This window comes from Anopheles arabiensis, chromosome 3 (genome assembly GCF_016920715.1).
Source record: "Anopheles arabiensis isolate DONGOLA chromosome 3, AaraD3, whole genome shotgun sequence".
NCBI lineage: Eukaryota > Metazoa > Arthropoda > Insecta > Diptera > Culicidae > Anopheles > Anopheles arabiensis.
The window spans coordinates 7830229-7854049 of record NC_053518.1 but is presented as its reverse complement, the minus strand read 5'-3'; the positions used below and the strand labels follow the sequence as shown (position 1 = coordinate 7854049).

At 46.1% G+C, this 23821-nt stretch overlaps 1 protein-coding gene across 5 annotated transcripts in view; it reads left to right on the top strand.

Moving 5' to 3' along the window:
- The window catches only part of LOC120900683 (TGF-beta receptor type-1), a 79136-nt gene that overhangs the window by 13929 nt on the left and 41386 nt on the right, over positions 1-23821 (top strand). For all 5 annotated transcript variants that reach the window (XM_040308021.1, XM_040308017.1, XM_040308020.1 and 2 more), the window contains exons 3-4: positions 20236-20448; positions 22904-23021. In XM_040308021.1, the coding sequence (XP_040163955.1) occupies positions 20236-20448; positions 22904-23021 (331 nt within the window). The remainder of the gene's footprint in view (positions 1-20235; positions 20449-22903; positions 23022-23821) is intronic.

Sequence of the window (23821 nt, the reverse complement as noted above, 5' to 3'; positions counted from 1 at the left end):
TCTTTCTTCCCTGTGCTGCGCAACTTCCAGCTTGCGTCTTCTTCAATGTTTGTCCCGCTGCTGCTGCTGCTGTGGCCTGTGGCTGCTGGTACGCTTTCCTTAATTTTGTTTTATTTTTACATCTTTTCTTGGGTTTACCGCGCCAGTATCCCGTCAGCTCTACTTAGGCAAAATTGTATCGAAAATCTTGGCTTGTGCTGTGTGTGTTTTTGTGTGTGGAGGGTATCGCCGGGTTCATACGGAGGTACTTTCATTACCCGTAAAAATCCCTAATCACATTTTAGATTTCACTGGTGTAATTTCTTTTGGTTCATCGCTTGGGATTTGGGTAGCTTTTTTGTGTTGATTTTATTGTTGGATATTTGGGCTGTGCCTTGTTGTTGCTATTTTCTTGGAAGAAAGCACACACACACACACATACACGCGTGGGCACATGAAACATTGGCCGAATCCACGCAGGAATTGGAGAGTTGGCGCGTTTCCTTAATTTTGTTTCCCTCTGTTTACCCCTTTTTTCCTAGATGCAGAGGAAAAGTTTTTCTCTTTTCCTTCCGCTATCTCCTTCTCTCTGCTCCGTTGATGAGTTAAAAGGAGCAAGAAACTGCGTGCGGATCATTGTACTTCTCGGTTTCTCGGGAGTATATTGGGCAAGCATAAATACCTGCGGGGTAGCCCAGCTTCTTAAAAAGTCATTAAAGAGCTTTATTAAAGTTAAATGGCTTGTGATCGATTGAAGGTAACCAAAGCACAGAGAACTTTTGAACTACGCAGCGCTTCTCAGTGGCATCCGGAAAGAGCAACAGTGGTCAGAAGGGAAAAGGAGTGCCTCTGGAAGTGTTGGTGTGAGTCGGAAAAAGAGTCGGAAGGTTTAAATGGATTATTAACAGCTTGTAAGCTTTAAGGTCTAAATTTCGTCGAAGGTTGCTTCAAACTGTTGTAGAATGTTGACCTTTACTTTGGGCCGTAGAAAATGGTTCGTGGTTGTGGTGGAACAGTCGCCTTGAATGTCAGCTTTGGTCCAAAACTTGAGGTCAAATGTCATCAAGGAAAGTAACTGTGAAATATATTCACTAAATTGCTGGATTGTGATATTAGCTTGTATAAATTTGATGACAATGAGAAAAGTGCTCCTTAATCGCCGGTCTGTTTGCAACTGTGTATTCGTTTGTCCCATAGTTCATTACATAATTCATTACAAAGTTCATTCGTGTAGTTCGAGCAGTTTATTTCATGCAGTCCTGATTAGTCAAGTAGTTTTATCTATATCCTATGGTTCCTTCTAATTCGTCTGTGTTTTCCTATTTGAATTCATATTCGAAATATTAATATTAACCCAAAATCCAACAGTAACCTTCGTTTTATATGATTCTAATAGAGAAAACGATACAATCGAGCGCTTCATTACCTTACGTTTTGGATGTTTTTTTCCCATACAGTTCCTTATTTCAAATCTTTCATTCAATCCTGCTCATTTATTGTTCCTGAACTGTATTACCAATGTGTGCGTACACCTTTTCCCTTAAACCTTTGAAATGATGAGTCTAGTGCAAGCTTTTTCCTTCCCATTCCCCACTCATAGAAGACGGCAGCATCATTAGTGATGTCTGATGCACCGCTTTTCCATCAGATCTTTCACCCTATAGCAATTCATTTCCTTGCGTTCTGCACTTCCCTATCCATCTTTAAGGCCGGGCTACATTGATCGTACTCGCAAGCGTAATTTTGATTTTCACTAGCGCATCTGGCGGCGGCTGGTGAGAGCTTTTTTTGGTCATCGAGGGAATGGACCTGCCGGATCTCAAAATTTAGTAGTTTTTCCATCGTTTTCCATTGCGAAAATGGATGCAATGCGTGCAAGACATGTGTATCTACGTTTTACAAAACTTTTCTCCTCCGATTTAAGTAAAAAACATGGAAAATTAACGTATTTTCTGGAGCGGCTCCAAATTGTTTGGCAAAATGCTTCGGTCAGCCGCCGCCAGGTGCGCTAGTTAAAATCAAAATTACGCGTGCGAGTACGATCAATGTAGCCCGGCCTTTACGCGTGTGTGCGTACGCCTGAAAAGCCCTCATGCGCGCATAAGGGTGTGGGATGCGTATCCCTGGCAAACTTACGCACACACACACTCACACACACTCTCACCAGCACAGTGGAAAGCAGAAGCACTGCGTCCCCCCCCACGACGACAGCATGACGGATGGCGTTTTGTGAAAGGTCATTTCCCTTTTTTCCAAGCTTGCCGGCGGCGGTGAAACCCGAAGGACCGTGGGGTTGGGTGGATGACGACGTCGATGACGTCGACACTGCTCCGTGCGCCGTGCCGTTCTTCACAAGGAGTTTCGCTTGCGTAAACTTTTCCTTTCTTTGCCCCTCCCCCCGCATAATCCTTGGTCGGGTTGGAGGGGGGAAGCAAACGCAGCTGCTGCGTTTGGAGCCATTTGTTTTTCTCTTTCTTTCTCCCGCTCGTCCTCCTTTAGTGCCTAAGGGAAAAGCTGTTCATTTCTGCCTCACGGTTGTCTCGGTTTTCGGTTCCGTTCCCGTTGATTATATGCCGCCGGACGTCTGTGGAGCGTTGAACGATTGTTTTGTTTTGTCTCTCTTATTGTATGTTTCTCGCTGTTGTTTGGCTTTGTGTGGGTGTGTAAGTGTGGGGGCTTTTTCGATGCTTTTCATGCATCGGAATATTGTGCGTGTGCTGTAAGAATGTCTCCAAACAGTTGTTTTTTTCCGCGCGCGTGTGTGCGTGTGCTTGACGTTGCCTCGTTTCGTTGCGTAACGTACAGCGAGCAGCGGGCAGGGGCTGTGTTTGTGGGCTTGATCGATCGTGGCCAAACTATACCACCGATTGGGGCCCGTGCGGTGTAATAAACTGGTACGCCACAGCGCTACCGAGGTCGATAACCAGTTTCCGAAAGCGAAAATGGTTTTTCCTCAAAAATGTAGTCATCTCTTAGTGCGAGAAATCCTTAATCTTTTTAATGACAAGCAACGCAACAATAAATAATGCATGAAATATGATTTCCATCCTGTACCCCCATACACGTTGCATAAATTTTCCATAAATCAATAACATCCTCCACCGCCTACTGCTACGGTGGCCGGAAACGGTATACAGATGGACCAACGACGGCAGCGCTGGCGAGACCTCCCCGCTTAATTACTCTACATCGACACACACACACACACACCGGTAAATGGTGTGCCGGTTCGTCTTCTAAACTGTGGGGAGAAGAATGAAGGATGGAGAAATAATTGCTGCGCATTTAACACACACACACACACTCACACGTGCGATTAAAATGACATAGGAGGATTTCTTCTCGATTACGCTCCCAGCCTAGGAGGCCTACTACTGTCCCTAGCAACGCAAGAATCATGCAGACGAGCAGTACTCTTCTGCTAGTTTTACGCTACAAATGCGACGCCGTACACATCTCGTCTCACGTACGCACATTCCCGCACACAAACACACACATACGCGAGTGTTGTACGCGCGACCTGATGAGAAGAACGCGCTCGCGCTACTTCCCGGTTCTCGGCATTTCCAGGACTTTTTGAGTGAAAAGGATGCAAGTGGGAATGGTTGGACGCGCTACGCTATGTGTATGGGGTTGTGTGCGTGTATTTCTTTCGTCGTGTGCGTGTGCACACTATCAGGAAAAGAAAGCACTCCATTGACTCGAGATGGCGTGTCTGGTGAACGTTTTGCGATGCGCAAAAGGTAAGCATGCTGCGAGACACCGACCGGAAATGGAGAAGCCTGGTCGTTCACGGCCAAACAGCATGGCATGGTGCGCGGGGGGGAGTGAAGGGGATTGTTCGCAACATTTCAGTTTAATTTGTTTTTATAATCATTTGCGATGGTTTTCTTCAAATTTATTGTTTTTCAGTAAGGACTGTTTTGTTAGAATTGTGCATTTACCAGGAAAAAGCTCTAACGTGCGTGTGTGTGTGTAAGAGCGATTGATATACCGCAACACACACATACACATAGCCACAACACACAGAACACTGTGCATCCTCTCGTGTCTTTGTTCGATTTATCATAGTTGCCGAGGTGAAAGAGTGTAATGAACGCGGGAAGTCGTTCCTACTCATTCCGTGTTGGTTTGCTTTTTTGACGGGTTTGGTGGAGAGGATGGTGGTAGTGTGGTAGGTGGAAAGCTCAGGCGGCTACGTTATACGTGTACACACGTACCGGGCGGAACCCGTTGGGAGTTGTGTGGCGCACTGGGTTATCACCCTTAGCACCGGGAACTCTAAATATTCAATCGGCGAGGAGGCGCAGGTGCGGGGCGGGAGGCTGGAAATGGAAAATTAATTATTCTTCTGATGGGAGTGCTTCTGCCCGCGAGGGAGAGGAAGGATTTGCTTATGGGTGCGATTCTTCGAGTTCATTATCCGCTTTATGAATTTCCGTGTGCGGTTCATATTTCACTCGTTCCAAGAGATTTGCAGCCATAGAGTGGGATAGTTTTGAGCCTTAAACAACTCCACAACGTCATAGAGAATACCAAGTGGAGTTGTTGGGAGGCCAAAAGGGTTGAAGGTGTTCGTTAATATTTACAGCATGACATGGCTAAACTCGGACAACAAATAACCATTTTGATTTCCATAGTAATTCATGTTTCACTTTAATCGTTTAAAATGCTTGCCGAAATGAAATCAGTTTTGATTATAATAACATTTTTTTATTAATTTAAAAATGTTCAGTTTTTCCCGGGTTTTTCAAAATGTCCAGTTAGTCCACTTAGTAATGTAAAAAGAAATATTCTAAGCTGGTCGATTGAAGAAAAACATGAAAAAACGCATATTATCCAATAAGCACAATCAACGAGGAGTTCGACATTTTGCCGTCATTGTTATGCTCTCCCCCCCCCGGGGGCAGAGGGTCGCAACAGCGAAATTTGCCTTTAATCGAAACACGACACTAAGCTTCGAACAGATAAAAACATATTACCGCCGCCAGCCGTTTTGATTCCGCTGTGGAACAAAAAAAAACCGGAATGTCCCACACACACTTTAGAACAAGGTGTAATCCTCCACCAAAGTAGAGAAAGAGAGAGAGAAAAAAGCTCAAAAGTCAGCTTTATCAGCTGGGCAAAAGTTACAGCTGAAAAAGGACGGTGGATAGCAGCAAAAACAAAAAGCCGAAACCCAAAAAAAAAAGAGAATTGTTCGAGTGTTGTAAAAATGTATGCGTTCGAAGGGGTGCCCGCTTGCCGTTTTTCCGATTTGTACGCGTCCGAGAAAGGATTTTCTCACATCATGGTCAACTGTGTCTGTGTGTGTGTGTGTGTGTGCAGTAGGCATGCTGCCATGTGTAGTGCTTTTTTTCCCCGATGCCCGTAGTGTCGAAAGATAAATAAAATAAAATATTTAAAGTACGGCACCGTGATTTTCACAGCCGATATTTCGTTCCATGCGGCTTTTTTTTGCGCTCTCTCGCTGCTCGTTCTCCCGAACGGAGTGTGGTGTACGAGGGGTTTCCCTGGTTGAAACAGGCTTATATTGCTGCAGTACTGCCGTGAAAATGCCATATCTCGTTCGTTGCCGGTCCGATTTGTGGGCTCTCTGCTGGGATCTAACTGTGTGCAAGAAAGCAAAAAAAAGAAACCCGCTTCCATCCGACAGTGTGTGACAATGTTGGCATAACATGAACCCCGCTATCTAGTACCACCTCCCTCGTTGACCAGAGTTTGACGGTGGCAAAAAAGGATGGAAAAATCTTCGCTAAAGCAGGGTCGGAAATACAAGGCGCACACAATATTTTGCCACGTTTTATCTCTCCCGTCCTTCACTCGGGCGTTTAGCGCGCGCGCGCCCGCGGATATCTGAGAAGCTATCCTTTGCGCGTTGTTTATTCCGCCTCATCTCCTCGCGGCAGGTCCGATATCGTTTTGTGTGTGTGGCGTTTTTTTTTGTTTTTTTTCCCACCTCAAGCATCTTTGCGTCACGTCAAGAGAACGATTGTCTTTGCTCTCTGTTGGCGGTTCTCGCCGCTGCTTCATCATCTGATTTTTGGTAGCTTTTGCTCCGTTCAGGTTAAATGGGGATGCTGGCACGAGGTGTCCATGTGTCGCACACACACACACACACACACTCCGAAATGTGTCTGGTTTATTCATGAACCCTCTCCGCTTGCCCTTGCTGTCGGCTTCTCCACGCACCTTTCCGCCCTGGTAAAGAGGGTAACCGAAAACTAAGTTTTTCCGAAGCTTTTTCCCCTTTCCAGTAGCTCCTTTTTTGCGTTGCTGTCCATTCTCTTTAGCTTCTTGGGGATCAGTTTTGCCTTTTTTGTATCGTTCCTTTTTTTTTGCAAACACAGTTACACCTCTCTTTGATCGTTGCCGCCGTTTGCCGTAACTGTTCGCTTTTCGCCGTCTCCTCACACGAACGATGCTTTTCTTTCGTGTGTTGTTTTTTTTTTTTCTGTTTGACTCATCGGTTCGCCGAAGTTGCTTTCTCGGGGTGGCCCTTTCTTGCACTTTTCTGCTTTGCAGAGGGCCGGGACCCGGGGAGGGTGGTTGCACGCGCCTGCACGCCCAAAAAAGTTCCTATCCCCAATCTCCGGGGGAAGGAACTTCAAGCGGTCTCATTTCCTTCTGTTCCTTTGCCTTCCTCGTACACACTCCAGCACCGAATGGGGGGATGCTCTTTGCACTTGATCTTGTCCTGGAGTATTTGTGTGCGTGTGTCTTTGTGTGTGTGTGTGTGGTGTGAAAAACGGGGTGCGTTGCTCAATTTGGCTTTTATGGGTGTACTTTATTATCGGACATTAAGAATACACAGATTCACTCGTGCAAGGTGCGGGAGCGGCAAAAGGAGCGGCCAGAAGAAAATCGTTTCGTCCCAAAAGTGTGTGTGTATGTGTGTGCTTGGTAATTTACTCTTGGCTTGGCTGCACCATATCCAAAGTGCGATCGCATATGTTCCCAGGAATGAGGAAAAGGGACGCTTTGGGACCGTTTTTTGTGTGTGTTGCTGCGGTTGTTGCGCGTTTGAAACCGATTTGCGGGAAGGTCCTTCTCATGTTTATGACACTGAAGCATGGTGCGGTCATTTGTGTAAAATATGAAACATGTAATTAATTGTTTGAAGTGATGTCGCTTCTTGGGAGCTTTCCGGTTTTTTTGTTTTGGGTTTTGGTTTTGCTCGTTAGAATTATTTCCCTTCCAAGAACCAGTTCCCCTTTAGTTCCACTGCCACTTGATTTATGCCTCATCAGATTGTGCTGGAAATTTCGGTCGTAACACATTGCGCACATGAGAAGCTCTGTTCGCTACATACGTTAGTGTGTGACTGTAGTGTATATGTTTGCAACATTCGACTAATAGGATACATCACCCTTCGACTCTCCCTCAATGTAGTTGGGCTGACTTTGGGGGTTGGTTGTGTTTTTTTTTCGCGCATCGATTTTTCATGCAATGCACTTCGACGGTTTCCAATTTCTCTTCTATTTCCACTCACGCACACAGACAGACGCTCCGATACCAGCTTCCGATACAACACAACCTTCGCCTCGGATTCTTTGTCCTTGGTCATTGCCATTATGGTGGGTAGCAAGAGAGAGAGAGAGATAGAGAGTGACCAAGAGTGAGCAGAAAGTGGGTGAGGAGAGTGCAGTAGGGCTTCCGTCGCGTATGTGTGTGTGTGTGAATGCGTCTGGGTGCAGCAGCTCCAGACGGTCGCGTGTGAACCGTGTCGGCAAGTTCAAGTATGTTTACATGAGCTAGCCCTCGCTACCCTTGCTCCATCCCCCGCCCCCCTGAAATGAATCTTCACGCGCGCAAATGGTGCGATGCCGGGGCGCAATGCTTGGAGCTGCCCTAGCTACGTCATTGCCGTGTGCAACAATAATGCACCCGCCCGTCCCGTCCCGTCCCTTCCGCCTTGCGTGTGAAGACTCGCAAGAGCAACACGCGGCACTGGGAATTGTAAACAAAGCGCAACTATTGGCATTTATTTTTTTGTGTTGCTTCGTGTCGGAGCGGTATTTGAAAGAGCTAGAGAGCTGTGGCTAGAGGAATTTGGGTGGTTTTATTTTAGACAGGCTCTCTCGTGTTTCTGTCATTGTGCCGTTTTTTTTTTGTTGCTGTTGCTAATTGAAATCAAGTTGTTTCTGTTGTTTGGCTGTGTAGATAAGGTTGGTGGGAGCCAGTTTTTTTTGGCATGGGAAAAAAATACGTTTCTTTCTTCCGACCGACCACCTCATTAGCGAGCTAAATTAATCTACTTGCTCCAATAACCATGACATAAACATAAACACATTGAGCACATTGAGCGAGTCGCACCGCACAGACTATTGTTGTTGGGTGTACAGTTTAATTAACGGGCGGGAGTAGGAGGAGGTGCGCAGATTTCAGTGTGCCCCAGCAGAAAGAAAGCATTACTCATGAAATATAGGCGATAAGGTAAGGCAAAAAACAGTCTCATAATCGTTGCATAAATTGCCACGCCACCACCAATTCGTGTAGCGCTCGCGGCGTTGAGGCAAAGTAGCAGAAACGCAGAAACAACCGAATCATCAACCCGCGCTATACAACGGTCGCCTTCTGGACGGGCAAAATGGAAACGGTTGGCTCGAAAAAGCAACCCAGTGCAACAAACTAATAATATCAATCAACCTAACGACTAAATCACCGCACAAACAAGACGAAACATGAAGCGAACGAGCGCGCGCGCGCGCGTCTCAACCTGGACTACTACTACACCAGCTCGACTCGACCGGAAGCCGTCCCGGGGTCCGTTCGAGACACACACACACACGCACACCCAAGTTGGAGTTTTGTCTTAGTATGATTTCTGTAGCGCGGTATTTGCGTTTGGTTCTCGGCGATCATCATCATCGCCGATCGCGCACCATTATCCCGGCACTGCCTTATAGCTTCGCTAATGGTTTCCATTTGTGTTTCCTGCCGCGGTGTGTAGTTTGCACCGAAATGAAGGCGATACCACCTCGGAGGTGTTGCTAATAGACTTTTTTGCTCGATTTCCTTTTCGGACCCATTAGCCGGTGGGATGTAAAAATGAACGAAAGTAACGTTGGGTTACTGAAAGACGACAAAAACAAAAACTGTTTGTGGGAAGAATGCTCCAAGTTGGTAGAGTTCAAACGTCGTCATGATTGCCTTTTGATTCATCGATTCAGAGAGGAATTGAACCTACCATTACTGAACTGTTATAGTCAAGCGTTTGATCAGGTGTTACAGTTACAAAATTTGTGTTTTATTATTTTACATTTCCAATATCAATTCAAATTAGAAAACATTAATATTTTTAGTCCTTTGAACCGGATACTAAGGAAGAAAGTAACGTTGGGTTACTGAAAGACGACAAAAACATGAACTGTTTGTGGGAAGAATGCTCCAAGTTGGTAGAGTTCAAACGTCGTCATGATTGCCTTTTGATTCATCGATTCAGCTAGGAATTGAACCTACCATTAGTGAACTGTTATAGTCAAGCGTTTGATCAGGTGTTACAGTTGGAATTTGTGTTTTATTATTTTACATTTCCAATATCAATTCAAATTAGAAAACATTAATATTTTTAGTCCTTTGAACCGGATACTAACGAAGAAGGTACCCAATATGGTTTATTTAAAAGATTCCATCATTAGCAATTCTCTGTAAGCAAGAAACCCGATTTGCTATGCCTGGCTCAGCAACATATTGGGCTGTGTCTTCAAACATTCTGCTAGCATCGGCTCTCGGTCCGTATGGTGAAAAATAAAAAGCATAACTCCCTCTAAAAATAGCAACAACTTTTCCATCTTTCATCGTCGAGCGGGCAAGAGTTTCTGTCCTGTGTTTTGATAGTGTTTCCGTTTTCCACGGTGCACGCTGGCTGCATCGCAAAGTACACAGCAGCAACCCCTCAACGTATCACACACGTGTGGCAATTTTGAAATGATTTTTAATCCACCCTGTGTGTTGGCGTGTCACTACAGCAAAAGTACGCAAGAAGAAGTGAATGATTTGACGAAGTCTTCTCCGCACTACACATCACCGGGAGCAAAAGATCCTACGCTGACGTGAAGCATCTTGCTGTAGCAGCTTCTCGTGTCTCTTGGTTAGTTTCACTTAAGTTTTGGGGGAAGTTTATAGAGTCTTACAGCGTGTCCCAGAATAACCCTTAATGGAAAACTCTACAGCGTTTTCTTTCCCCTCCGTCACACGAGCTGTCTTGGGTTGTACTTTCAAGTCATTCGCACGCACACACATACACATGTTCACTCACGTCTACCTAAAGTCTGGATGGTTTCTGGAGTTAGTTTGTCAAAGACTTTGGCGCTTCCTTCTTGTGCGCTGTGGCTCCTTGCGCGAACTCCTTCTGCTCTCAAGAACTCCTCCCGCTTCACAGGCCCGTAAAAGGACAACACTATGTACGCGACGGGGGCTCGCGCAAAAGCGTGCAAAATAAATAAGAAAGCCGGGGGAGGATTTATTGTTGTGCTTTATTTGCAAATTATTTGGACAAACTTTGTGCCCCGCGTGTGATGTTTACCGTGTGGTGTGTGGTGTAAGTGTTGCGTGTGTGTGTGTGTGGGCCCGGGAGCCAAACGAGAGATGACTGCCAAGCGTGGAGAACATTTGCTGCGGGAAGGATTCTGCGCGCGCTCTTTCTCTTTTTCTCTCCAAACACTTCACCAAATGTTCACGGTTTCGTGTGTCGCAGGAAGCGTAGAGAGAGAGAGAGAGACTATCGTGTGTGAATGGGGCTCAAATGGCTGGAAAGTTTTCCTAATTTACCGTTAAGCTTTTTGTAATGCATGAATGCAACGTGAAGTTTGGTTTTGGAAACCTCCGTTGCTCGTGTATTTAACGTTGCGTTGCTTAATTAAAAGACTTTATGTAATTATGTATTGTTTTTTCAGCCTTTGTAGAAAGTCTTTTAAATTGCTTCTAGAGCTGTTAAAAATTCTTCAAAAATAAAAAGAAATCCAAAATAAAAATCCCAAACACAGTGTGATGGTAGTAAATGCTTCCAAAACGGTTTGATTTATCGATTTCATCCAGGTCTTCTGCAAGGGTCATCAATTTTGTTTTGCTTCATCACCAACATCCGCCCCGTGTTAGCAAACATGTGTGTTAGGATCTAAAAAAATGCCTGCAAACAGCGCGAGCAAGCAGTGCAAGAAAGGGATCGTAAAATTAAAAATAGCCACACCACCGGTAGCGTAACATTTCGTCGTCGTCCTCCCGCAGTGAAGTATGCACGCGAAAATTTACGATAAAAGCCATTATTAAAAAATAAATTGCTAAAACGAAATGACACTCCAATATTCCCGCATCCACCCGCTCCCGTGATGTGTCAACACTGTCAAGGCAAGTTGTTTTGCCAACAACAAAAAAGGAAAGAAAAAGAGCATTTTTCTTTTCCACTCAATTCGATTTGTTCCGGCAGCGACCGGGGACGACGGTGGCCTACGCCCCACCATTGACCTTTCATCTTGGTGTGCTACCTACCGGTTTCTTTTAGGGGTCGATATATCATAAGTTCACGGGAATGCGCTTTCTGTCCTGCTGCGAGGAGGGTAAGCACCTAGCGAAGATGAAAAAAAAGTCATAGGTCATCGAAACAGAGGCCATTCCTCTAGCCACTTCCTTGAATAATCGAAGATATTTCGCCCGTCGAAGGTGCAAGACACGAGACCCCCCCCCCCCCCCGAATGTGTCTCACCTTTTTCTGGACAAAAAAAAAATCTGCACACCCCAGCAACAGCTTTGCATTTCGCACGGATGACGCTGGGTGTACACGGGCGCGTGGTGCATCTGCGGGTGAGAAAAAGGAAAAAAATGGATGCGAAGCAGGAAAGTGTTGCCTTCGTTCGGAGACAACTTTCTTGGAAGCAAGCGACTGTGTGCAAAAGAAGGAAAAGTCCACAGTGCCAATGGTGGTGCACCCGGTTGAGATAAAGGAAATGGCACGTCCTTTTTAGGCAGCACGCGGACATTCTCTCTCTCTCTCTCGTGCCTGGGTGTGTTTGGGTTGCCCTTTAGCGCCTTTGAGCGCAGCGTTTTTTATATCTACACATTTTGCGGCATTCTTGAGCGCTGGGGCAAAAGTTTGATTTTGTGCCCAGGAATGACCCGGCATTTATTTATTCCTTGATTCATTCCGTATCGGCGTGTCCTGTTGTGCGCGCACCTTCTGCGCCTTGTCTCCAAGCCGATGGGCAGTGTGTTATAGTTGGGGACATGCTATGGTCATATTGTCGGATGCTTACGGGAGAAACGGGAGGGAAAGGAAGAAAAAAGGGGCCACAAATCGTGCCAAACCCCGGGCCATGATTTCTATTTAACGCGTGCCTTTGCCGAGAAAGAAGGAAGGTGCCCTGAGCTGAACTCTGGACGTAAAATATCTTGCTATCCCGTTGCCCATCGTCTTCGTTGGAGAGGGAGAGAGAGAGAGAAACAAGCCGAAAGTATGGGGGGGGGGGCTGGAAAAGTTTTCCAGTCGAGTTTTCACACCACCGGGGCATTTCTCATGAACATCGCAAAAATCATTTCGCATCAGAACGTGCTTGCATGCGCGCGCGCTCGGTGCCCTCTCCCGTACGAGAAGGTACACTGGGCTGGACTGTGCTTGGAAAGAATGGCTTTGAATTTATGGATGTGTTTTAAATTATTAATTTTTATACACGATTTTTTTCATTTGGGTGGTTGTGCGGTGGTGTTGTGGACACTAGCAGTCGGCGAAAGGTTGCATTTTATTTAGCATTTTCATGATTGCCATTTTTATTCCGCCTTTTACGTGCTGGAATGTGAACCACTTGGTTTATTGTGCGCGTGTGATGGCGCGGAAGATGATTTTGGAACGGATTGCATTGGTTGGAGTGTTGTTTTATATATTTTGCTTGAATTTGATGCATCAAGATTGCAGTTTTTTTGGCTTTGATCCTTTATTCTATTTCTCTTAGTACTCTTCCTCTTCCTTATTCACGAGATGCTCTAATGAAAACAGTTTTGAAGATTTCTCTATCCGTTTTTATTACTTTAAACTCTTCCGTTATACATCCTTTTGAAGGCCAATTTTGGTCATCATAAAAATGTTCAAACCTCCCTTTTCCATCAAACAGAGCACACTCGGTGTGGTAAAATCCTTCACAGCTTCCCAGAAACAACCAAATCACAACCACGATCGAGCGCGAGGAAAACCCCTACTCAAAACGAAGTCAAAAGCAATGCCAAAAAGGCATAAAAATTCAAATAAATGGAAATCCACAATTCAAATCATGTTCATGCAGCGGGGAAAAACAAAACCAAAACTAAACAGAAGACGGGACTTTCGGTACGAGTTTTCGCCCGTGTTAGGGGGCGCCCCAGTGGAGCGATTTTCCCCAACACTCAGCCGCTTTTTCCCCAGTTCCTCCAGTTTTAGATTCTGCTGGCGCACCGCACCGTCTGCCGCTGGTCGGGAAGAACGAGGACTGGAAAAATGGCCCAAGCACACGGAGTGCTGGTGTGATCTTTGGGAATCACGGAAGTGACTGGTAAAGTGGCTGCTTAAAGCGATGGCCACGTACACACACTCTTTCTCTCGCTCTCGTGCTCGTTCGAGGTTTTTATGATGTAAATCATGTTTGACGATCGTTTGCACGATAAAGCTCTGTTGGCTGGCTGGATGTGCGCTTTGGGATATCCGTAGCGCCGGGATGGTATGTTTTGAAAGTTTTATTTCCTCGGACATTCGGCTGTGTGGGGGTCGCTTGTGACGCTTTGGACTCACGTTCGCGGGTAATGTCGTAGCCTTCTTGCCCGTGTGTATAGAGGATGGTGTTCAACCTTTGCTGCTCGTCTTTACCACCTTGTTCGAGGCTTCCGTGATGCTTCCATTTTCCGTTTTTTCCTGCCTTAAATCTCTCTCTCTCTCCCGAAAGAGTAAAACCTTCGGCATGATAAAACAGCGATATAAAGATTAAGCAGCAATTTTTATGATTGTTTTTGCTTTGGCCGCGCTTTCCCATCCTTTTGCAGGCGGGCAGTGCGCTTCTTCGCGCTCAGGACGAAAGAGGATGCACACTGCTGCCAACACACGGTGTGTTATTATAATGATCTCTGTTGTTTTTGTGTACCGCGCGGTGGTCGGATGGTTTTGGGTACCAGCAGTACCGCTATCATTGCTATCATTATGCGTCGACGCGTTGTTGCTTGGTTCGTGTTCTCTGCCCTGGCGACAAATTATGCTAACTGTCGGTGTTTGTGTCGTCGCTGTCGCTGTTGGTTTGGGCGGTTTGATAATCTGTACCGGGGTTCTTTTTATTCCACCGCGTCCTTTCGGCGGAGAAAGTACAAAAGTAATACAATCTTCCAAGAGGTCACTTAGCTTAGCGAAAAGCTGGGTTTGTCGTGCACTGTACGGCTCTATTCCACTTCCCGCGCGGCGCTCTACCCGACAAGCTGTGGTCAGAGAAATGGAAATTATACACCACGAAGAAGCAACTGGGAAGGGAGAAATGTAAAGTGGTCCATTGCTGCCGTTCCGCCAATCCGCCTCACCCGGGGTGAATTTGGGCGGTTGTTTTCATTCTGGAAGCAGTCAAAACCCGAGCAGTTTTGGTATGGTTTTGCATGGTGCGATTATCATATAACCGTAGCCATTATCATAATCATAATGTCTACCACTGTGCGTCAGCCAACCGTTGGCTGAGGAGTATGGCAAAGTCCTCAATTGGTCGGTAGTTGTTGTGCTTGTAGCGCTTGACTAGCTAGCGTTGAGTTGTTGTTTGGGAGTAGAAAAGTTTGACATCCAAATAGAGCAAACAAGCTGACAGACAAAACTTAATACTTCGACTATCAAACTGTCAGACATGTAGAAAATGTATGATAATGTGGTAATCTAATATTGCTTGATGTAAACTATCGCCAACACTCCATGGCATTAGTAGCCCTGCTATATTGCGTCACTGCAACCTCCAACTGACACAGCCTAATGCTCTTGTTTGAATAAACCTTACATCTTACCGTCCGCCAAGCCAAGCTGCTGGTACCCATTATCCCCCGTGCACACAGTTATGCGTTGACAGTTTCAAAATAGACATAAAATCCAAATTTAAACGCACCCCGCCGTGGAATGGGCAATCGGTGGAACACAACCTGTTTTGTGGCCGTTTGAACGATATGCAAATCAGCGGCGAGGTAGCGACGCACACACTCATTCAGTTGTCAGATGGAGCGGTTCTTCAGTTCCAGAGCTGCCTTGGTGTGTGCAGCTCAAGGTTCTCACCCCGAATGCTGTACGCGATCGCTTGTTGTCTTCACCGTTTAATACAATCTATTTTGAGATGGGAAGAGCAAACCAAAACTGAAGGAACTGATGGTGGACGGAGGGGAGCTTCTAATTCGTTTTGTCCACCGTCCGTAGATGTAGACGTAGATGTTTTGGAAGGAGCAGGGGACACCAAGACTTTGTGTGCTGAAGCAGCACCCCATCTACAACGAGGCTCAAATTGGCAAATATTGATCGATAAGTATTTGCGCGATCTTGGGGAGGTCGTGTCACACGGAACTCTCTCGGTGATCGTGGCGAATCGTGCTGCGAGCAGCAGCAATGCCGTGGTGTTGTGCAACGAATATAGCGTCATTGGGATGGGTCGAAGAGTCAGAAATGATTCCAAGAAGTATGGTTGGGATCTTTAGTTGATGGAATTGTGTTAGAAAGATTGCTTGATTTGGAAAAGTCCTCAAGGTTTGTTTGGAATTTCTTGTTTACATCGTTTCAATCTTACTTCAAGAAGAGTAACGCGATCGAATGGAGCTCTTACTGACGGTTGCGCAATGGAATGAGTTAAAAAAGCCCGCACCACTAATCCCGCAATAATTGTGGCATGAGTATACTTCTCGTTTTTATAGAGCCAGCGGCATACTTCATTTCCCGTAAGCCCTTCTACAGTGTAGGTACTGCTGCTTGCGGTGTACGCTACTCTCACGATGTAGTTGGGTCCTCTTATCAGCCCGTAAACCACTGTTTCTTATCATGTTGCGAGGCGCAAACAAGCAATGTGGGGTGTGTTGTTGAAAAGAAAAATCAAAGCAAATCAAGTTTATGAACAGCGCAACACGAGAGAGAGACAAGGAGAGGTTTGCCGCTATAATTGGTTTCCGAAATTTCGATGTCCCACTGTCCCGATGTGCCGGATGTTAATCAATTGCTCAGCGAAACGTTGTACCGTGAATAAAGCACCACCTGCAAACAAACATTCCATTCATGCGAAGAGATGTCTAAATTGTTCTGACAAGCTAATTCGTAAACCAGATTGTGCTATGATTACAACCCCCTAAACGATGCTGTGTGTATAGGTGTAACGCTGTGTAACGATGCCACAACCAACCACGCGAACCACGCCAAACCTACCCAGCAATCGTGCACTGAGTGCGCTGTGTAATTTATGGGCTGAACCCCACGATTATCTTATCACACGCCTTCTTATCGCCGCGAACGGGTTTGACTAGTGATTATAAAACCATTTTGCTTCCAAACCCTCGCATGTGCTTGTGTTTGCTGCTGGTCCCCTATACTACAGCGGTCAGCAAGACGGGAGACTCTTTTTAATCGGCTGTTGAGTTGCTGCTGCTGCTGCTGCTGCATCGGTAGCGGCTAAATATCAGCAATTAGATTACAATGGTTTGAGTTGCCTTTAAGTTGTTGTTACTGTTGATGTTGCTCCGGGAACACGGGATATTGTCTTCACCTTGGTCAGGGATCTATTGACCAATCTGAAAGTGTCCTTGAAGATATCAATTTGTTGTGTTGTTGTGTGATTCATTCCGGTTGAAACACCCATTTTGAGGGTGTTTCTGCTGACACTCAGCTGCCTTAATGATAACACTGTCGCTGGCGTTCGTACTGGAAAGCGATGGAAAATTAAAACAAATGACTTTTCTCGTAGATTATCGAGAATGCATGCCAAAGCCGTTGACTTCAGCTGGTTCCAGGTCGGTGCGATAAAACAGGACATCTATCACGAACCTCGTTCTGCTTGAACACATATAGCTTCTCACACACGCTCGTACTCCGAACGAGATAAACAAGCAATGCAGTACGATAATTGATGACCACCCTCGGAATACCCAGGCAGAGTAATTCAGTTGCGGCCCTGTATGTGTGTTTGCTGGCTGCCAACCGCTTGTGCCAACATGGAGAACGATGCATTTAAAGTTCATTATCATTCCGGTTTTGTAGTTGATGGATGTACTTGGCTCTCGCTGGGCGCACGAGAGCGTGCCCAAGGTGTGTATGTGGCGTCTTCCTCCTCTCATCACACCGGGCGACGGCCGGGCAATAGTGTTGGGTAGATAAATGCGACAATGTTTTAAATTCCTTTGCAAGCGGTTTTGTTGTGTGTTACTCCTATGCAAAAGAGCCACTGTGTGTCCCATGGCGGTGTCCACGCTTGATTGCGTCCCACAAGACGTAACATACCGCACACCACGAGCAGCAGCGACAGGTAAAACGATTGACCGACGGGAGGAAGCAGCTGCCGCCACGGACAAACCCACCAGCACGACCAGCCGGGCGCCCATTTCCTGCGACCATTAATTTGTTGATGTGAAATTTATTTAAATCCAGCCAAACGAAAACACAAAAAGGAAACGGCACACAAACACTTTGTCGCAAACGATGAGTTTCGACGAATCGATTATTTCTCCTGCACAATATCGTCTCCTGCTACTTTGTAGTAAATTGTGCGACCAACGGCTCTCTCTCTCGCGCTTCCGCAGCACTCCTTTGCTGCACCGCGGTTCGGTCGCGGTAAAAGTGGGAATTTATTTAAATCTTGCTTCTTGTGTTTGTTGTTGTAGAGGCGGGTGATCGGGAAGAAGCTCCTGAATCCGCAATGGAAACAGGAGAAGAAAGTGATGGTGCCGAAAGCGACAAAGCACAAATTGCTGCTCCATTCGGATGGACTGTCGGTGTCTGCGTCCCCGTGTGTCTGGTGCTCGAGGGCATTAGCGAAAGACGAAGCAGCTTGCCGAAAAGTGTTGGTTTTTCGCATTTGTCGCGATTGGGGTGTAATTAATTTCTACCCCTCCGCTGAGATATCCGAGCGGCGGGGCCCCAAGGGCTGTGCTGCTGGAAATGTTGCTGCAAATTAAGCAGCAGCAGCAGCAGCAGCAGCAGCATGGTTTGCTTCCGTTTTTGGTGGTGTAGTTTTTCATCGCACGAATTGGTAGATCTGGCGGTCGATGTTTGATTGTGTATCCGGTAACATTCGCCGGCATGTCTGTTTCACTGCAGCATTTGTGTACAACACCAGGGTTTAAGGCGATTTGGGAGCTTTTACATGACAGCCACAACGGGGGGAAGTGTTGCAGATAAATTTACATCTTTTTGCCAAGCTCGCTGTCGGGTCGGGTGCGTTATCGCTTCTTGGAATAACGACGAAAGAATAAAACGCCTCATGGGACCTTTTTGCCCCATTACATAGAATTAAAAGACACAAAATAATGGTACCGAATTTGAAGTGTTATTCGTATTTGCCTTCGATCTTGTGTGTCATACTTAGCGACTGATGACACACACACACACGCTCGGGGAAGCTCCAACGATGGAGGATTCTTCACATCTCACCCCAAGTGTAATGGTTTCAATTTTCCACCGTTTTTTCCGTTCTCTCTTTTCGCACCAACTCACACGTACGCCAGCGAGGTGCAAGTGTGGTTGGTTTTGCCCGCATCAAGAGTTAATTGCCAACACTGGAAGGAAGAAACGACCCCGCTGGCTGGGCTGGTGGCGGTAGGAAAGCGCGTTAGATCGTAAATCCAACCACTCCGCGTGAAAGGCGATGAGTGAAAAGCTACATGCGAGCAGGCAGCAATGTATCTCCAAGGATGGAAGTGGGCAAACGCTCTTCCTCGTCTCGTGTTCTCATCTAAAAAGGAAACTGTGTGTTGCCTACCGTATTTTCATCAGCTTGGCCCCCTCACATTTGGATTTTTGAGGCAACGCAATCGAAGGAAATGAGCTAAAAAAAAAAGAAAAAAGAAAGTAAAAATCCATCCCCCATGTGGCCAGAAGAGGAGCACCACGATTGTGTGACGAGATGGTGGGGTGCCATCGACTTTGATGGTTTTATCGCACGTTCACTAACCTTCTGTTGACATTGAAATCGAGCCGGGCGAGGAGCGTGCAGGGCGAGATATGGTGGCAATGGTGAACGGTGGGAAATATCGTGATGTGGTGCTAGAGTTCGTTTGCAAATCGTGCTTAGCGACACACTCACACACATACACACTAGCTCTGAATCGAGGATGGAGGGAAGGAAAACACATCAGACGCAGAGCCATCAAACTATGCTCCGGTGTTTGGAATGTTTTTATTTCACAACAGGGCACACAAGGCGTTAACATACACACCACACTCGTCGTCGCCGTCGCCGTCCACCAGGATCGGCAAAACAAAACATGCCACGCACACGCACGATTCACTCACATCGGTGGAGGACGAGGAACGCGAAGGATCGCTGGGTGGCGCAGAGGGAGTCGACGAATCCCCGCTGAATTTAACACTCACTCTTGTGGTTGAGGAGCAATGCATAGGGGGGGGGGGGATGAAATTTGAATAAAAACCCACTTTAAGACCCAATGGGAGGGAAAATGAGGATGTGATGGCCATTTCACTGGCCGGTATTGTATTGTGGCCATTTTGCCGGCTTTAAACATTGGACGACGCGGTGACGCAATTTTCCATTCTGGTGGCGGTGGTGATGACGCTTGGGTGATTAGAGGTGGTGAGCAGCTGATTAATGAGTCGTTAAGCTCAAATTGAGTTGCAGGATACGATGATGGTTTGTGGGGGTGCTTTTTGTTTTGACTTTGATTAAATTATTATATTTTTCCGATATGTTATCAAGCTAAATTAAATTCATTTCATTTTTCGTTTTTAGAACGATTTATTCACGTTTATATCAGATTGTATGAGGCCAAAATATAAAATGGAAAATGATGGAATTATGCAACCGATTGCATAAGCTTCATGGGAACTCTTCCGTTTCCTTACTTATCATAGATTGGGCAAACAAAAATTGATATAAATCGGTCGATCAGATTCCCGTCATTTTCCATCATTTTCTCTCCATACAAAACGCTCACATCCATTGTACAGCACATAATCGGTATTGATTTTATCCCTCACTAACTCGCTCTCTCTCTCTCTTTCTTTTCTCTTTCCATTCCATGTGTGCTGCTACCTTCCGGGTGGTATGTATTTTTCGCACACCGTTAATCCATCAGCATCGACAATTCACCGACACACGGCTGATGATAACGATACGTCGCCGTCGGCCGGAGTACAGCAGGCGAAGGATCAACAGCCACCGACCGGGAAGCAGCATTCCAGCTCGACCGAGAACGGTGCAGGGCGTGGTGCTGGTGCGCTGGCACCAGCCTCCCTGCAGGCAGCATCCCCGCAAACGATGACACTGACGGCGGATAAAAATAAAACCAGTAAGTAGAATTTGCCAACAATGTTTTGCCGGGAAGTGATGGGAACATTTTTTTTCCGTTGCGGAGAAAAAAGGAGAAAAGCTTGTCGGTCATACACCTTGCATTTCTCACCGGAGGCCATAATTTTCATGTTGTGCCTGCCTGGATGCCAAACACACACACACATCAGGGAGAGGAGGCTGTCACAGGGTTCAGTAGTTGATTTTCAAACCAAAAACCCCCTTTTTCGAAAAGAAAAGTGACAGGGGGAGGAGGAGGGCTCGTGATCCTGTTAGAGGAGACGCGGGGTCATGGGATGAACGGGATGACAGAACTTGGTGTAACCCCATGGTCTGTGAATGGGTGATTAACAACAGGTTTCTAAAAAGAGAGCTAAAGCGCATCAGCGGAAGATAGACAGGAGACAAAAATGTGACAGTGTGAAGCTTCTCCCCCTCCAGTTGGAGAGTTTCTCAACCCAAGGGTGGCTGGAGTTTGGGTTTTAGGGCTTACGGTAGCAGTTCCGTCGCTTGGTCCCACGGTAGCACCCGGCGGGAGAGTTTCTCAGGCTGTCAAAAAGCGTCACCCGAAGACAACGCACAAAGGAACCGACAGAACGTCGTCGACGGGGAGGAAAAAAGGAATGTGACCGATCTGTGTGTGTATGTGTATTATTGCCGATCGAGGGTGGGAGACACTGTCTGGATGGAAAATCCACCTTACCTCAACAGCCCAGAATCTCTTTTGTACTGAATGTTATGTGTGTGTGTTTGTGTACCCCAAGAGTTGTTCTGTTCTGGAGAATAGCGGATCCTGAAAAAAACGGATCCCAGACGTTAACGTTCCCTGCCAGACGTATGGAGGCGTTACATCCGAACCCGGAGGGGGATGACCGAGGCGACTGTATGGCATGGAATTTTGCCCGGTCGAAAAATCGTTATTAATTAATTTCTAAAATATGCTTTTCGATTCTTAATGAGCTTTTAAATTGGAGGAGATGAGCGTAGCGGAATTATCATCGTAGACAACATCGTTCACCATCGAGGACCGCCCACCGCGGGCGCAGTGGGAACACAGTGTCTTCCGTCGAGATCTTCCGAGATCGCTTCAACTCTAAGGGGTACGGATGGTAGGAGCATGGCTGTCGTACTTGGAGCCAACCATTGCCACAGGACATTAACTTCAAAAAGACGGCAAGGAAATGCTTTCCAGCAGTGTCGCAAGTGGGGATGAAGTTTGTAAAAATAAATGCGTGGCGGCACTTGCTTCTGCTGATGTAGAAATTTATTAATTTCAACCAGTAGCTCTGCATAATTGGGGTTTCTTTCCGTTTTTGCTGGGTCGTTTGATCACAAGCAAAAAAGAAAAACGCTTTTGCTAAATTAATAATAGAAAAGACATCTTTAGAGAATGCATTAAGATTTTAACCGGCTTCTTAATCAATGAACAGTTTAACCCTTCAGGCTGGTGGATGTTTTGGTCGTTTATTGGGAAAATGGAACAGCTGCGAACAAACTAAGTGATTGATGCTTTTAATTTTGCAATCTAATGCGCACAGCACTCTGAGGGCTTGAAATTAGAGTTAGCGACACGAGCGGACGGAATATCTCTTGGTACTTGTTTTTTATTGGGTGAAAGTGGAAAGGATATCTACAGTGTGTTTCAACAGTTGGGATGGCATGCATTTTGCTGTCGCTGGTCTTATTACAAAATCGAAATTATTGCCCAAGCTTAATATTGCACAATGTGAACTTGATTCACAGCGTGATGGATAATTAGATTTAATGCAAGAAAAATGAACTCTTATCAACGTGGCCCGCTGCTTTTCCTGTGCTCCATATACTGTATGTGGATGTGTGTGTGTGTGTTCGGGACAGGCGCTTGTCATCCGTTCCTTTCGCGCGTCATTGCCCCATCTTAAGCAGCTCATTGCGCTGACAATTTCACTCGATTAAAACGTTAATTTGAAGCGTGTGCAATCCGGCGGAATATACCCTTCGTGCTCGTGAAAGATCGAGAGCTGTAAGTGGTTTTGTGTCTGTGTGTGTGGGTCAAAAAGGCATCTCAAAACTCTAGTTAACAAATAACACTTAGAAGTGAAAGGGGGGCGCCCTTTCTACCGAAAATTTGGGCAGACGATGGCGGTCAAATGCGATTAACCTTTCGCTGCTGCAGTGCTATCGGCAGCTGGTACTTCTCGAGCAGTTGGTATAGCTTTTCATAAGCCTTTACCGAACAAGGCCAGGGGGGGGGATTGTCACGGTGCAAATGGAAAAAGGCACACACGCCGTTAAGCCGTCGGTACAAATTCTCGGTAAATTAAAAACGATAAATTGTAACATATCCCGCCCCAACACCATCTGTACGGTACAACGGGATGTTCCGAATCCTTGGAAGATGATCATCAGCCTCAATGTGTATCCCCTATTCTGTTCTAATGTTCTAATGGGGTTGTTTTCTCTGCTTTCTCTTACAGAACTACTGAAATGTCACTGCGACATTTGCAAGGACGAAAACTTTGTGTGCGAAACGGACGGCCTTTGCTTCACCTCGCTCACGCGTGAAGCGGACGGTACACTGAAGTACTCCTACAGGTAGGGTCTTATCTGCATCCAATCGTTTGATTTGACAAGCTCTGCTGCTCCATTTTCCATACTCTCTCACCATCATTTGGTTTTCGTTTATCGCGTGTGTATCGTTCGATCGTACCTTTACACTCACCTTTGAATCATCATTGAATTGGTTGCGTTCGACAAGGTAACAAGCGGAAGTGAAGAATTTAATCCTAACTTACCAGATGGCTCCATTACACTTTCGTTCAGTATCGTATCGTCACTCCCATTCCCACTAGCCAACTATTCTCGTCCCGTGTAGATCATCTGTTGTTGTGGCTCTAGAGTGTGTTGTTTCATTTTCAACGATTCGTAACTCATCATATCAGTTCATGTCACTTCGTCCGGTCACATCATTCCATACACCCACATTCCCGCAGTTCCAACCGGTAACGAGTTTCCGAACTGCTCGAAACTGCTTCCCAACAAATCACGGCCCACTAAATCGGGATCCGGACAGAAGGTGTGTTAACCCACGCGCTGTAGGTTTGGTGAGGACACACACAGGGGGTTGCGTTACACAGATCGAAAATAATCGGACAAAATAAGAAACTAGAACCTTCATCATATCCCATTCGCCCATCATCATCTTCAACTACCCTAAAAATGTGTCGCATCGCGGAAAGGAAATGGACGTTTTCTCGCTTTGATTTCGCCCCTTTTTGTTTTTTGCTGAGTGCGTCACGCATTTGTTTTTGATTTGTCCCCCAAAAAAAGGGTTTCCTACTGCTTTCTTTCCCTTTTTCTCAATTTTTACTGCGTGTCCGCCTCACTCCAGTCTC